The 16,391-nt window shown below is 34.7% G+C and overlaps 1 protein-coding gene across 1 annotated transcript in view; it reads left to right on the forward strand.

Annotated features, from left to right (window-relative positions):
* ADAM10 (ADAM metallopeptidase domain 10) overlaps positions 1 to 7,101 on the forward strand; it is a 110,556-nt gene extending 103,455 nt beyond the window's left edge. Inside the window, exons 15-16 of the mRNA XM_011363422.1 lie at positions 2,939 to 3,065; positions 4,845 to 7,101. Coding sequence (XP_011361724.1) covers positions 2,939 to 3,065; positions 4,845 to 4,939 — 222 coding nt within the window. The 3' untranslated portion in view covers positions 4,940 to 7,101. The remainder of the gene's footprint in view (positions 1 to 2,938; positions 3,066 to 4,844) is intronic.
* The last annotated feature ends 9,290 nt before the right edge of the window (positions 7,102 to 16,391 follow it).

The following is a 16,391-nucleotide window of genomic DNA, read 5'->3' on the forward strand; positions in this document are numbered from 1 at the left end:
ATATTAAAAGGCCTCTGGCTACTGGGAACAGGACAGCGCTGTGCACATAGTTCTTCATGTGACAGTAAGCAGAAATAAAAGAAAAATCAACCAGCACTTGAGTTGACAGACCGAGGGCAAGCCTTACATTCTGCCTTTTGATAAATAACGTGTTTATTATTTGAGGATGAATAAAACAAAAACAATAGGAGACTATAGAAAATTTATATGACAAGTGAAAAGGAAGAACTAAAGACTCATAGGAAGAACAGTTATCTGAAAATTATTTTCTATAGAAACCAAAAGAAAATTTTAGAAGACTCTGGCAATCTCAGTAGGATACAAGAGGTGACTTCTGAAAAGTAGATTTTAAACTTGTGGTTTCCAAGCCAGATTCAGCTCTGTAAACATGTCATGTATGGTCTATATGTTGTTTTTAGAAAATTCGAATGAGTTGCCAGCATTTAAAAATAGACCTCATATAATTCAGATTTGTAGCTTCTCTTTAAAAACCAAATCTTTCAGCAGTAAGGTTGAATTGCATTATACCTTCTCTGCCTTTTCTTGAATGGTTCATTTCTGAAACCATTAAGTGAGGCCAAGCAAGTTAGGCATTCATGCCCATGTGGTAGGAGCTGTAGTGGCACAGAGCAGGGTGTTGGAGCCTGACTGGTAGGGGGAGTGTATGGAAGTGGAAGAAGACCAGTATGGGGTGTTAGTGCCCAAGCAGAGTGAGAAGGGTGCCCCATGGAGGGGCAACTGACTTGGATTGTTGGAGTATAAGTGTTATGAGGTGGGTGTCTACATAGGAGGATCAGTTCTAAAAGGAACCAGGGCTCTGTGGAGAAATGGCTGATTCCAGGACTAGGGCTGGGAAAGAACAAGGTGAACCTAGACCTTTACTTTGTGTCAGAAAATAAAGGGCTCAAAGAATGGTGAAGGCATGTCCAAAAGATACAATAATGATAGTAATAGATTATAACCCAGTGAGTAAAGTAGGAAACCATGAGGGAGTAAATAAATGAATAAATTAAAAGTTTGGTGAAAAACAGGATATTTACACAGTTCCAAATTATGCCACTACAAAATGCTCATTGACTACAAAAGAGAAGGGTATCTTATGGTAATGTTTGGCAGATAGCACCTTAATGAAATGATCAAGTTAACATCATCAGTGACAAGATCAAACTCATGTGTCACCTGATAGGATGCAATAAGAAGAACACAGCATCACTTCTGTGATATGCTTACCAAAGATGTGTGACCTGAATTTAATTGTAAGGAAACATCTGAGAAACCCAAACTGAGGGACATTCTGACACAAAATAACTGGCCTGTAATCTTCAAAAGTGTCAAGGTTATATAACCCAAGGAAAGACTGGAATTTATTCAGATTGCAGAGACTAAGGAAACATGGCAGCTAAATGCAACACATAATTATGAATCGGATGGTATTGGGACAAATGGCAAAACTTGAGTGAGATCTGAGGATTAAATGGTAGTAATCTATCAGTGCTAATATTCTGATTTTGATGATTGTGTTGTGGTTATCTAGGAAACATCCTTATGTTGTAGAAACCATATGCTAAAATGTTCAGGTGTAACAGGGCATCATGCTAGCAACTTACTTTCAGATGGTTTCAAATCTTAAAAAGTTCTTTGTATTATATTTGCAACTCATGAGTTTGAGAGTCCTTCAAAATTAAGCAAATTAACATATATATATGAAGGGACTTTATGCACATATTGAAAAAGTAGCTTCGAGGTATTTTGCCACAACATGCATTTTTATTTTAGTTTGTTATTTTAATTACATTATCACAGCTGGATTAAGAAAACATAATAGAAGTTATAGGCTGTTTGTTGTAAGACCCTAGGTCATAGAAGATCTTCTTAAATGGAAGTTTTATTGGCAATAATTAGCAATAAATACATATGTATCATAATAATTTGTGTTAAGCCAATGTGGAAGTTCCCATTGTTTTAAAAGTTGTAACTATTTTGTATGATGTTTATTAGTAGGTCCTGTCTTAAAACAAAATTTGAATATTTTGAATTGCAAAATAGAATTTGTTAAGAGCAGAAAGTAATTTTTCTATAATTAAGATTTTACTAGTAATTTTTGAAGGTTTTTTGGTTTGGCCAATTGATTTGTTTATATGATTTAAGTTAAAAGTAAAATTTTTAGTTACTTCTTAGACTGGGTAAAGTTTGTCTGCTTCTAGAATATGCATATCCTTCCATTTTTCATATTAAAAAATACTATTAACTCTTAAATAAGTGAATATATAATAGATACTATAATATATATGTATAATATAATGAAAACTAAGATATATCACATAAAAATAATTTCCTAACAGTGGTCTGGGTCTGAAATTCCAAATGAAATAGAATAACAGGAAAATGGAGCTTCAAAAAAGATAGAATTTTAGTCTTAACTTTGATGATTAGAAAAAAATATAAAGAGTATTTTTAAAATCTGTCCAGTAGGAGAATTTAAAGTAGGTAATAATACCTTCTAAGCCAATGGAGAATATAAAAGTAAACAGAACATCATCTCTAAGAGTAATAGGCCAAAAAAAAGAAATATTCAAACCAATAAGTATTTAATAACATGGGAAAATACAATGTAAACTACATGCAAAATGACCCCAGTTTTGCATGTTATCCATGTGTATGACAAATATGGTTACATAGAAAAGATTCTGAAAGGAAAATAAGATTGAGTGGTTTTCTCCAGGAAGCGAAATTATGGGTAATTTTTGTTTTCTCCTTTATACTTTTTTATAAAGAAAATAATATGTATGTTCTCATATATGATATCTATACAACTGTCAACCAGCAAATGTTCTTTCAAAATTAAAATGTAATATATTCTATTTTGTATTTTATATAATATGGAATATCCTAAAATATTTAATAGTTTTTTTCAATAGAAAAATCTGTTTATTTCTAGGTTAATTGGTGGGCAGTATTACTTATGGGAATTGCCCTGATCATGTTAATGGCTGGATTTATTAAGATATGCAGTGTTCATACTCCAAGTAGTAATCCAAAGTTGCCTCCTCCTAAACCTCTTCCAGGTAAGACAATTTGAGCAAGGTATATATTTTATATAACTAGAACTGTTCAGCAGGTAGAACTGAATTATAAATGAGTCTTTAGTAACTTATTTTATGGTACTTTCTCTTTGCGAATGGGATTACTAGATGAATTATTTAGTTGCTTTTTAAGTGTGTGGGTTTTTTGAAAATCTAATCTAGCTAATGGTGCCAATTTAATGTTAATTTATCCTGAGTGTCTAAAAATATTTAGACCTAGAAAGTTTTATTTTTGCTTGGTACCTGTTTTCTTTTTCTCCCCCTACCCAATTTAAAAATCTTCCATTTTTTTTTTTATTACAATAGTTAGGCTAGTTTTAAATTATTGGTTTTTCTATTCTAATAGCTGTGCTTCTGTTGTTTTTAATGTTTGTGCTCTTCACATATTTTCGGGCACATAATGTCATTTTCCCTAGGGACAAAGCTTTGTAGGGAAATGCAGTCTGTGGGAGAGTCTTAGGGTGGGGGCTTCAGTCACCAAATAACCATTCTTCATCTCTGAAAACAACTCCTAGGGCTTGGTCTCTACACTTTTCCTCTGAGAGACACAGCATTGGGAGGAGAGCCTCTTTAGATTAGCTTCAGGGATTTGGAGAAGAAAAGGGTAGAAAGTAACTGTCCCAGGTTATTTAGTCCCCATCTATTTCTCCCTCACCTTCCCTAAGGTATTTGTGGATTCTGTGCTGCCCTCAGAACTCCTGGGCCAGCAGCACTCTGTTCACTGTAGGTGTGGGGAGAATATTGTCTGTCCCAAAGCAGTGGCAGAGGAGAACCAGAGCTACATGACAGCAGTTCCCTCTCCTACCTCCCACAGACTTCTCAAGAAGCTTCTTGCCTCTGGCCAAATCTACTACCCTACAGAAAGCAGATTAAAACTTGGGGTTTCTTACAATTTTCTCTATTTTCCCTCAGTTGTTTCCCTGTGTTTACCTATTGCAGGGCAAGAGACGTCAGTATTCATGCGGGGTTGGTATCTTGGCGGGAACCAGAAGAGATTCGATTTTTATATCATTGCTTTTCGTAAATTTATAATGTTAGCCCCTGGAATTTATGTCAGTTTCTTAGGGCTTTCCAAGGGCCACATGACACTTTTTACATATATTACCCATTATGATCTCATTCAATGAAACAGTTCTCTTAACTTGATTTCACTTTAAGCAAATTCTACCTTTAAAAACTTAAAAAAAAAACAACAAAAACCTAGCTGCCATTTATTGAACCCTCACAAAAAGTGTTAAGCACTTTTACATGTGAATTATCATATAATCCTTACAACGGACTATATGAGTTAGTTATTATTTGTTTTATGGACAGAGCATTCAAGTTTCAGACAGGTTAACTCATTTGCTTAAAGACACTCAGTAATTTCTTCATTGTATATTCTGTCCTTAGAGTTCATATCAGCTTAATAAGTTATGGCTGTTGAGCACTTGAAATGTGTTGTAAATATAAAATACATATCAGACTTTGAAGATTTAGTATATAAAAAATAATAAAATATTTCATTAACAATTTATTATATCTCTTACATCTTGAAATGATAATATTTTGGCTATATTGGATTAAGTGAAATAAAAAATATTAAAAAATTTTTAAACTTTTTTATTACGGCTACTGAAAATTTTAAATGATATTAATGGCTCATATTATATTTCTGTTGGCTAGTACCGATCTAGAACCTTTCTTATTGAAATGGCAGCTTTGTTTTTAAAGATTAAAAAGCCCACGGTAAATGTTTTTACTATTGTTTGTGACTCACAGGCACTTTAAAGAGGAGGAGACCGCCACAGCCCATTCAGCAACCCCAGCGTCAGAGGCCCCGGGAGAGTTATCAAATGGGACACATGAGACGTTAACTGCAGCTTTTGCCTTGGTTCTTCCTAGTGCCTACAATGGGAAAACTTCACTCCAAAGAGACACCTATTAAATCATCCCCAAACTAAACCCTTACAACTAACAGAAGAAAAAAAAAATGGCAAGAGATCATGTCCTCAGACCAGGTGGAATTAATTAAATTTTAAAGCCTGAAAATTCCAATTTGGGGGTGGGGGGTGGAAAGGAACCCAGTTTTCTTATGGACAGATATTTTTAACCTAATGGCACAAAGTCTTAGGATATTATTATGTGCCCCGTGTTCCCTGTTCTTCGTTGCTGCATTTTCTTCACTTGCAGGCAAACTTGGCTCTGGATAAACTTTTATCACAAATTGAAATATATATATATTTTTTTCAACTGCCAGTCAAGGCTAGGAGGCTCAACCACCTCAGCATTGGAGACATCACTTGCCAATGTACATACCTTGTTATATGCAGACATGTATTTCTTACGTACACTGTACTTCTGTGTGCAATTGTAAACAGAAATTGCAATATGGATGTTCCTTTGTATTATAAAATTTTTCTGCTCTTAATGAAAAATTACTGTTTAATTGACATACTCAGGATAACAGAGAATGGTGGTATTCAGTGGTCCAGGATTCTGTAATGCTTTACACAGGCAGTTTTGAAATGAGAATCAATTTACCTTTTTCTTATGATGGAATTGGTTCTGATATTCATTTTGTCTTTATCAAATGGCTGCTAAGAGCACATGAGTGACTTCGCTGAAGAACACAAGTGTTGTGCAAACTGGACATATGCAGCATACTACTTCAGAGTTAGTTCTTTATGTAAGTGTCTGATTTCTGCTTACTTGTTTTAGACTTTCTAACTCAATTCCATTTTTGAATTGATAGGTAAAATTTTATTCATGCTTTGGTAGAAATTATGTCAATGAAATGATTCTTTTTATTTGTAACCTCTTATTTGTTTTTTCCATATATCTAAAGTATGCTAATTATGTTTTTGGTTTTTGTGTGATATGGAAAAGAAAAGCTGTGTCTTTATTTTATCAAAATATTTGAACATTTTTTTCAGCATATCATCACTGATCATTGTTAACCACTAAAGAGTGATTTGCTCTACTTGTAGTTAAAATTGTAGGATAGGCCTTCTGACCTTTTTTCCCCTGAAATATTTTAACAACAATGGAGTTGAAACAGCACAATGTCCCATTCCAAATTTATTTTGTAAACAGATGTAAATAATTGGCTTTTTAAAGAAAGAAAGCAAAAGCATTTAATGTATTAACAGGCTTATTGCTATGCAGGAATGGAAGGGGGCATTACAAGAAAATTTTAAGCTTGTGACATATTTATTACTTGTTTTCCAGCTACATCACTTAAATGAGATGTAAACAGCTATGATTTTCCTGGCTTCACATAGGAGGCAAATTTAGGGAAAGTTGAAAAAAAATCTGTGTTTTGGCTTCTTTTTTTCCTTTTTTTTCTTAAGAGTATAAGGTTTACACAATCATTCTCATAATGTGACGCAAGCCAGCAAGGCCAAAAATGCTAGAGAAAATAATGGGATCTCTTCCTTGTAAACTTGTACAGTATGTGGTGACTTTTTTCAGAATACAGCTTTTTGTACATGATTTAGAGACAAATTTTGTACATGAAACCCCAGATAGACTATAAATAATTCTAAACAAACAAGTAGGTAGATATGTATGTAATTGCTTTTAAATCATTTAAATGCCTTTGTTTTTGGACTGTGCAAAGGTTGGAAGTGGGTTTGCATTTCTAAAATGGTGACTTTTATTCTGCAAGAGTTCTTAGTAACTTCTTGAGTGTGGTAGACTTTGGAACATGTACATTTTTTGCTTGTAATGTTATCCTGTGGTAGGGTTTTGGCAGGTACACACTGCCCTATTTTATTTTGAGTCTAAGTTAAATGTTTTCTGAAAAGAGATACGTGCACTGAACTCTCCACGGCAAATCAAGATGTGGTAAAACAAAAGGATCAAGACAAATGAGATCTAATACTACTGTCAGTTTAATGTCCACTGTGTTTTATACAGTATCTTTTTGTTCACTTTGGAAATTTTTACTAAAAATTGCAAAAAATAAAGTATTGTGCAAAGATGTAAGGTTTTTTGAAACTTGAAATGCATTAATAAATAGACTTGATGAAATCAACTTGAAGGTTCCATACTCTTTGAACTCTGAGAACTACCAAAATTAGAAAGCTCCCACAGGCACTTTTTCCTTACAACGAAAGAGATTGTTAAGCAAAAAGACAATTATCTCTTCCCGTGCAAATACAGATATCTATTCTTAGTTAAAAGACCATGTAAAAAATTTAGATATCTCAGGTATCTACACTCAAGAACGTTTTAAAAACACTTAACTGATCTCAACTGCTTTACATTATTTCCAGTCACTATTCAATGTGTTTAAAGGTGTTTGTCTTAGTGGAAGAGCTGAATAATTTTGGAAACTGGTATTATTTACAGTAAGTCTTCCCTTAACGTGGTCTGTAGGTTTCTGTGACTTGAAACCAATTTTACCATAGGCTCAATGGTATAGACAAAAGTTAAGTTCCTACAGCATCTCATCGATGTTTTAGCGAAATGATGTTAAAACGTCATTCAAAGACCTGTGTATAAGTGTTTTGTAAAGCTTTGAATGCTAAGTACCTTATTTATTTTGAGAGTCTAGTTTAATGATGAGCGTATTTTAAAATTTTGAGCCTCGTTTTTCTGCTTTGTCAAATTCATAGCACATAAGGTGAGAAGTGACATTTCAAGTTTTATCTAGAAAAAGAATTATAAGCCCAGAAGGGCACCCTGCACAAAATAATCAGCCCCAAATTTTTTAAAAATTGAGGCCAGCTATAAGTAAATAGTATTTGTTAAATGAGTAAATATACCATACTTTAATTTAAAAACATAAAAATATATATTGTTTAATTTTGTTCATGAAATTCATGAAACCATCAATAATTCAGATGATCACAAATTTGTTATTCTTACAATTGAATTCTTAAATTTTGTTTAGAAGTTTTTTCAGTTTTCTAAATTCAGTCAACAACTCACAAACAAAATCAGCAGTAAAATAAATTATCACAGTTTCTGGACTTAGTGATCCTCAGTGTCAGGCAATATCATATAGTTTGAAGAAGGACTTCTTTAAGGGAAAGACAGCTTCATCTGACAGTCTTGTTTTCTGAGGTATCTTCACCACTTTGTGCTTTGTGTACTTCATTTTTGTCATATTCACAGATTAGTAAAAATGGAAGATTTCTTCAAATTGAGCAAACTACTCTTAAGTCCTTATATCTTTTCCTATGGTCTGTACATTCTAATACCTAATGATTATTATTTCTCCAAAGGTGAGATTAGTGTCCTTGGCAGCTGTGCAATTGTGGGTCCTTGTGCTTGAGAAGACTTTTAATTTCTTGTTCGGTATTTCTAATTGAAAGTTTAAGAGGGTCAGTGTCTTAAATGCATTACAAAACCAGACAGCCCATCTTGAGGGGTATAAGAGGACATGTTCATTATGTGGATTTAAAGGGTCAAGCTCTCCCAAAACTAGAGACCAAGTTGGGTATAATTTTAAAGCAGCTGTCAGGGATAATTCATCTTTAGAAAAGTCACTAAATGTGCAAGAAATTATAGTTTCCAGAAAAGTATTTTTGACTTCTAAGTAACTAAACATGATCAACTTGCCCCAACTAAACAGAACTGAACTTCAGTTTCAGCATTTCTGGTTTTATGTTCTTGATTAAAAACAACTTCCATTTGAATCTATTTTTCCATTTATTACTTGTTTAATTTTGCCTTTATTGTTTCTGTAGCCAGCCTTTATATTGTTAGGCTACAAGTGAGCCCTTGTGTTTATATTGCTCTGTTGTTTGTGCGTCTTAGATATATACATGTATGCATTATTTTTTAGTAGAAATTTATATATTTTATAATTGATAGGCTCTTCAGAGTGTCTGTTTTCTCCTATAAAAAGCAATGGCATGATAGGTAAAAATGGAGGGTCAAGCAAAATATTTATTAGTCTGTGCTCTTTCCTAAAATTTCCACTAACATTGATTGGGGAAAGAGAAGAGCATAATCCAACAAGGACTAGGAATATTAGCAGATAACAAGAACAAAATGGTGGAGACTGGAAAGCAAAGAGAAGAGTCGTGTCTGACTTGGCAGACAGACCCAGGGAAGCCAAATGCTACACCAGCAGTGGAAACCCGAGAACAACCCAGTTTGCACTGTTAAGATTTTGCAATAAAGAATAAAGCCTTCACGACTTTATTCTTTGTGTGTGGCTAAAGGCATAATTTACTTTTGTAACTTTTGTAACCCATCTTTTTTATTTAACAGTACACTGATATTGTACCTACATCATTTTAATGACTGTAAATATTTCATTCTATGGATGTATTGTACATTTTAATAATTAATCTGTTCCCTATTGTTTGGACATTTAGATTTTCAGGTTGTTCATTATTTTAAATAATTCTACAAGGAAAATCCTAAGTAAGCCTAATAAAATAATAAAATAAATTTCTAAAGGTGGCATGGTTGGGTTAAAGGTTTTTTTTTAAAGGTCATTGATAAAAATTGTGATGTTGTTCTTCTAGATAGATGTACCAAATTTACTCTTCCCATTAATATATAAGAATACTTCCACCACTAGCATATTATAGAAATTTTTTCTTTTAAATCTGAGAGCCTGTGCTTAAAAATTCACACGTATGCAGCCACATGAATTTATTAGAAACAATAGTAAAAGACCGCTTAATTGATTTGATTAGCTTTGGACATAATTCAAATGAAAGTCAGATATACTGCCCTGATTGTGGTCTCTAAATGCCATTTTCTTCAAAGAAACCAGACTTCCTTGGATAAATGGCTAATTCCAGGTCTAGGAAAATAAATGTACAAGAAGAGCCCAGAAAACACTGTCATACTAGAAAGCAAGGAAGCTATTACAGGTCTGTCAAAAAAGCTTCAGGAGGAGCCCTGAGGAAGTTTCCACTGGCAAAAGCTGAGATAATTTTAACATCAGTAAGGATAATATCTGCAAGAAATTGAAGCTCATATTATGTTTTACTTCATGAGTTAGTAAGATGGTTTACGAAATTGTAGTTACTTTTGGAATATGCTCTTAAGTAGTCCAGCTGATAAAGTGGAATGATAAACTGTCACCATTTCACCCTCTGATGATTAATGGATCCAGGCTCAGTTACTGCTAACTTCGCAAAGAGATAGCAGTCAAATATTTTGTGCCTCCTGATGGAAATACGCATACCTCTTAAGAAGCATTCCTGCCAAAAGTCTCATCCTGATCAAGCCCCTGCATCTAACTCCTCTTTACTAGAAATGCAGGAAACAAAGAAACCTGTTAAATGATACCAGGAGAGATTCAATCAACAAAATCCGGACTGCAGAACTGCAGGACAAATGACCTTCTTTCTTCAACAACTGAATTGCAAGGAAAAAAGAAAAGGATTAAAAGACTTAGATATATCTACCAATACAATTTATGGACTTTATTTGCATCCTGATTTGAACAAACAATAAAAAATGAGACCATTCAGGAAATAGGAAAACTAACTGGATATTTGATGATTTTAAGGATTTTTACAATTATATTTAGGTGCAATTTTTATGTGTTTACATTTTTAAAAGGATCCCTTTCAGAGATGTAAATTGAAATACTTAAGAATGAAATGATAAAAGATTTGGGATTTGCCTAAAAAAGGAGTTGGTGTTGGGTAGTGTGTGGGAACATAGTTGCAACAAGATTGACCATAATTTGATAATTGTTGAAGATGGGTACTTGGAGAGACATTATACTGTTTCCTCTCTGTGTTTATAGTAGAAATTTTCTGTAAAGGTTTTTTTTTTAAAATGTGAATCGAATTCACATAGAAACATTTATTTTTGTTTTAGCAATAATTTATGATAATGGCCTATGTTCATAATGATTTTTAATAATGATTTTTTTTAGTGGAATTAAACTTTAGCTAGTCAAGCTAACATAATTGTATTCTGCTCTAGTTATAATGAATGATTAATTGATTTCAGCTGCTAGGGTGAATGCTTGAGGCTATCAGTCTTTCAGCAGCCTTAGCAAGCAGGCCTTTAGATTCCTCCTTGCTTTCTAGTTTTTGTGGGGTTTGCTATCTGTTTAAGGGAAATGTTTATTTTCTGTTAAAACATGTCAGAGAGTATGATCAGGTTATCCACATTTAACCTGTGTGTCCCATGTTAGAATAGATGTTAAGTAGCTCAGTACAGTAAACTAGATTCTATTCTTATTAAAATGATAATGATCTCGAGGTGGAAATGAACTTGAAAAAGATATCCTGAAATTGTATGTTCTCAGTGTAGAAAAAATTAGAATAATTTGATGTAACATAGGTTGTCTTATATAAAAAGCGCTTCCATTGCATGAGTTTTAGAAAAACATTCTAGAAAAGTGAAGGCTATTTGGTAATATCGAACAAATTAAGCAATTTATTCATCATTCTAACTGTATATATTCTTTTTTCTTCTGCCTTTTGGGCATGAGAATTAGCCTTTATATTTCTAAACAAAAAAGATCAGTTTTTATAAATTAAGATGTCGATATGTCAAGATTAATTTTTCATTATTTAGTTTTGTGATTGTAGTTAGTTTTAGCTAGTTTTCATAAGTCCCTATTAGTGGTACCTCTGATTAAGTGATTTGTCTTGTTATCCATTTTTTCCCCTTCTCTCTTGAAATCATATCACAGGATGTTTGGAATTCTTTGGCTTCTATGGTATGCATATGCTTATTTATTCACGTGGACTTGTCACTCAGCTATTCATTGGACAGATATTTCTCAAGCACTTGGTTGTGCCAGCACCTCTGCTAGATAGTAGGGATACAATAGTGAACTGAACAATGTCTCCGCCATCGTGAAGCTTATGGTCTGGTATGTGACACATATTAGATAATCATGTGAATACATGTTCAGTTCCAACCATGATAAGTGCTATGATGGGGAGGCCTTTGGTGATCCATGCAGATCATGCAGGGATGGGACTGAGGAAGTGGGCCCTAGTCAGGAAGGTCAAGGAATGCTTCCCCAAGAAAGTGATGCTTGAGCCAAAACCTGAAGGGTAAGAGGGGGTTAAATAGATCACTTAGGGTTTTTAATAATTTTTAACGGTTATATTTGCTTCTGGTTTTATTATATGTAAATCTGGCCATTCAGATTCCTTTTATGTATTTATAAAAAATGATTTCATTTTTGCTGAGCATTGTGCTCATTTCCTGAAGGACTGGCTTCTACTTTGCCACATGTTATACTTACTTACTGTTCTTAAAGATATTGGCCCAACAGTTGGGAGTTGTGATAGGCTCTTGGCTTTTCTGACCTTCACTGCTGTATCATGACAACCATATACTCGGGATCAGAACATCTAACCTCCTACCATGCTGAGTGAGGTGTCCCTCTAATCTACTGCTCTCTAGCATTCTATACATCTTTCTGTCATAGCACATACTACATTGCAATGTAAGCTTGCCTCATCTAAGCCAAGCTCTTGAAAGAATTGTCTACACTCAGTGGCTACTTCAATTTTCATTTATGTATCAACCTAACTGTGTTATGTCCTCACAGCACCCAGGGACTGCAATCCATGCTCTCGTGGAAAGAGCCCAACAATTATAATGCAGAGAGATTTGTGCTATAAAATGTACAAATACAGGATGCCTAGAAGCTCAGAGGAGATGGCATATGTGAGCCAAGACCTCTCAAAAGAGACATGCTTGAGCTGAGATTTAGAGTTTTGGTAAAAGTTTGCTCTAACAAACTTGCTCTAATGAAAGTCTTGCTCTAGTCCAAACTTACTGTCAAAAGCTTTTAGAAATGGATATAACTGCAGGACAGTTCCTTGACTATTCTTGTGCTGTCATACTTTCGTGCCAATGTGTGGATTGCCCCATCCCTCTTGGTTCTACACGACCGTACTTTATTGATCTTTATTTCTTTGGACTGGATTATGGTAAGTGTTCAATAAACATTTTAATAAAGGGTGTGTGATTTGTAAATAGGCAATTAAGCTAATTTCACAAGATAAGCACAAAAGTTAATCTTATTACAACACATTACCAACACTCATACTTTTAACTTTGTACATCTCTGATTTTAAATCCCCTGGCAGTACAACCTCTTCCCCTCACCCCAGGGAGAAAATTTTTTTCAGAATCTAATATGCACTTGTATTTATAGAATGTAAAATGTACCCACCACATTTTGCACAAATGGGAAAAGCACAGCTTAGCTTTTGTGCATGTGAGTAACAAATTATAACTTCTGGCAGAAGAAGGGATTCAGAAAACTGGAATTAGAAATTAAATGTGGAGGCCCTAGCTTCTTCGTGTGTGTGGACGAGTGTTTTCCTTAGCTAACTAATTATCTATGGTATTTTTATTTGACTATTTCATAATGAAAAGTGAAAGTTAAACATTTTGTATTGTAGATAGTATTTTCTTGTGGCAAACCTAAATACAACATTTCTCCATAAAAGTTTTTCCACAAAATTGTAGTTCCATAGGTTTTTAAACAATAATTCAGGAAAAATAGTTGAGAGTGGGTATAGATTCCAGAGTCAGATGGAAATGTGTTAAAATCAAACAGGTTTTGCTTTTATTTTCATTTACTGACTTTTTTCAAATGAGGTACTTAGAGCTCTGCTTTATATGGGTACTTATTAAAACAGCTGCTGGGAACAGTGATCTCACTTTGTTGATCCTGTACCCCATACTTAAAAATCTTGAGTGCAACACTCGCAATATGGAAACAGGTATTTATAAATCACACATATGTATTATTCTACTATTACTATATTTCTTTTAAAATATGCAAAAAATTTAAGGGATGATGACCTAAAAATTAATGGAAGTTATAATATTTCTTCCTACTTTGCAATGGATCCTTTTGCACACACCTTGGTGTGTACGCAAACCACTTCTAAATCTCTGGCTTTAGAGACAATTTACGTATCTTCCAAATCAGCTAGCTAGCATCCTCCCTGCATTCTTGAGTTAAGTAAATATGCTTTCTGGGGGTGAATGCAGGCCGCCTCCAGGTATTTATTTCTACAGGAGTTTGAAGATATAGTAAGTGGAAAAGCAAGTATTAGTAAATACGTTTGCTGATTTCTTGTGTGTGAAATTTTTTTGTTTGTAATATATAATTTATAAAAATGTCTAGATACGTTAAAAATTTATTTCTAAGCATTGGAATTAAGGGTTTGGGGAGAGGAAATGTATTTTTACATTTTATCTTTCCGTACTGCTTGAATTTTTTATGAACTTGGATTATTCTTATAATAAATAATTTTAAAAATCACTAAATACATTGTGATGTCGAATATGTTAAAGCGCATTGTCAATGTTGATTGTTGAAGTTGGGTGATAGGAACATTGGACTTCATTATACTATTTTTACTTTTATGTATATTTGAATATTTTCATAATAAAACAAAAAATAAAAATAAATGCATTGCTAAAAGAGTCTAGAAATAAACCACATAGTTTTAACAGCAGTTATCTTGGGTGGTGGGAGAGGGAGAGTTAGGAAGTAGAACTCAGGTTCTTTTCTTCTGATGTGTTCCATGAGCATGAATTGCTTTTATAACGGGAAAACAATTACACACACACACACACTCTGCAGAGCCCCCAGTGCAAGAGAATCACGTGTAGACTAAAATACTTGTTTGACTTCCCAGATTCTTGTTAACTTCTGAGGGGATATACAAAATGAATGTGCAAGCCAAGAGCATTTAATGTGTAGGGCTCAGCTGTTCTATAATAAGATTTGAGGATTGTTTTATAATATAAGAACATTCTTGAGCTTGTTATATAATAAAACAAAGTTGAAACTCCAAGGCAAAGCCAAATGCCTCTGCACAGCCCCAGCAGCTTCAGGGAGAGCACAGCTAGTGGTCCGCCATGAATGATTTACACTCTTAGCTAGTTACTAGGATCCATAATATGAAAGACAGTGTCTTAAAGTAGAGACCTAATTACAGCTCTCACGTGGGGTCCAAGGGAATTGATATGTAAAGGAGGTTTTCTTTGCTGACTGCAATGCTAGGCTGCGTTCACAGACTATATATAGACTCTATAAGGAAGGAAATGATGGTTCGTTAACTATGTGACCTTGTAAAAGTTAGTTAACTCTAGGTACTTCAACAAGGATAATAATATTAGCTACCTCAGGAGACTGTGATGAAGATTAAATGAGAATGTTTGCAAGGCACCTTGCATATGGTGAGCACTCAAATGCCAGCCGTTCTTGTTTTCATGTGAAAGACTGCTTACTGAACTAAGAACATTTAGCTTGCGAGCAGGTGTTCTCTGTTTTTGACGTGTTTTCTCAAACAGCCCTGTGGTTTGGAATGATCGATGTTTGGTTATCCCATTACCCTTTGCCAAGCTTAGGAGTGGGCATATAACCCGATCTGGCCAATAAGAGATGGAGGTGTTTATACTTTTCTTTCTCTGCATGTTGTCATGTTTAAGTGTGCTGCCTGGAACCACAACAGCCAACTTGCTCTTAGCCGGAGGATGAAGCCAATATCAAGGACGGTGGAGCAAAGAAAACACTTCATCTTAGTGACATTCCTGAGCTGCTGGATCAACTATCCCTGAAGCCCACCCTTTTTGGTGTAAGATTAGAAAAATAATTTTTAATTTAAACCCGTTAGAGCTAGCTTCCAAAGGCATCATAATTAATAGAACCTACACAAGAGAAGGTTTGAGATAAGGGTGGTGGCATTCATCCAGTTGTATTTATTGAGCACTTTGGAATGCAAAAATAAGAAGTTCTGAGATACGAAGATCAGGGGCTTCTGGAGATAGCAACTTGAACACATCTTGCCTATTTTTTACTTGCAGTTTCACCCATCTGCCTCTCCTGAGAAGAGCAGCTGCTGGGACCCCCAGGAGGCAGACAAGGCCTGGAATGTGGGTGAGGTTCAGGCTCTGGTAGGATCCTGACAGAGTGTTGGGGGATGACAGTGTTTGTGTCTGAGGACCGTAACAAGTAGCTCTAAGGGGCGGGCCAGGGGGTAGGTCTTTGTGAGTGTACCTGGTCACCCTCATTCCTGTGGAGCTGAACAGATGGATTGAGTTGCCACCACCCCTGAACTGGAGAAGTGAGGAGCCCAGGAAGGACTTCCTCCTCGTGCGTCACCAGGGCACTAGCAAATTATTTGCTACCGAGCTTGGGCCAGGGGTGATTGTGCCTGTTCCTTGTACTGCTTTGAGAATGTTGCCACTTAAGATACCCCAGCGATTGAAACAGAGCCCCTGTGAGCAAACAAAGGAAAAGAAGATTCCTAATGTAGCCCAGCAGCCAGGGAGAAGAATTGCAAGAATACTCAGTACAGAAGTAACTGCTGGCATGGATAATTTGAACCAAAAAACAAAAAACAAAAC

The sequence above is a fragment of the Pteropus vampyrus genome, unplaced genomic scaffold (genome assembly GCF_000151845.1).
Source record: "Pteropus vampyrus isolate Shadow unplaced genomic scaffold, Pvam_2.0 Scaffold85, whole genome shotgun sequence".
NCBI classification, from domain to species: domain Eukaryota; kingdom Metazoa; phylum Chordata; class Mammalia; order Chiroptera; family Pteropodidae; genus Pteropus; species Pteropus vampyrus.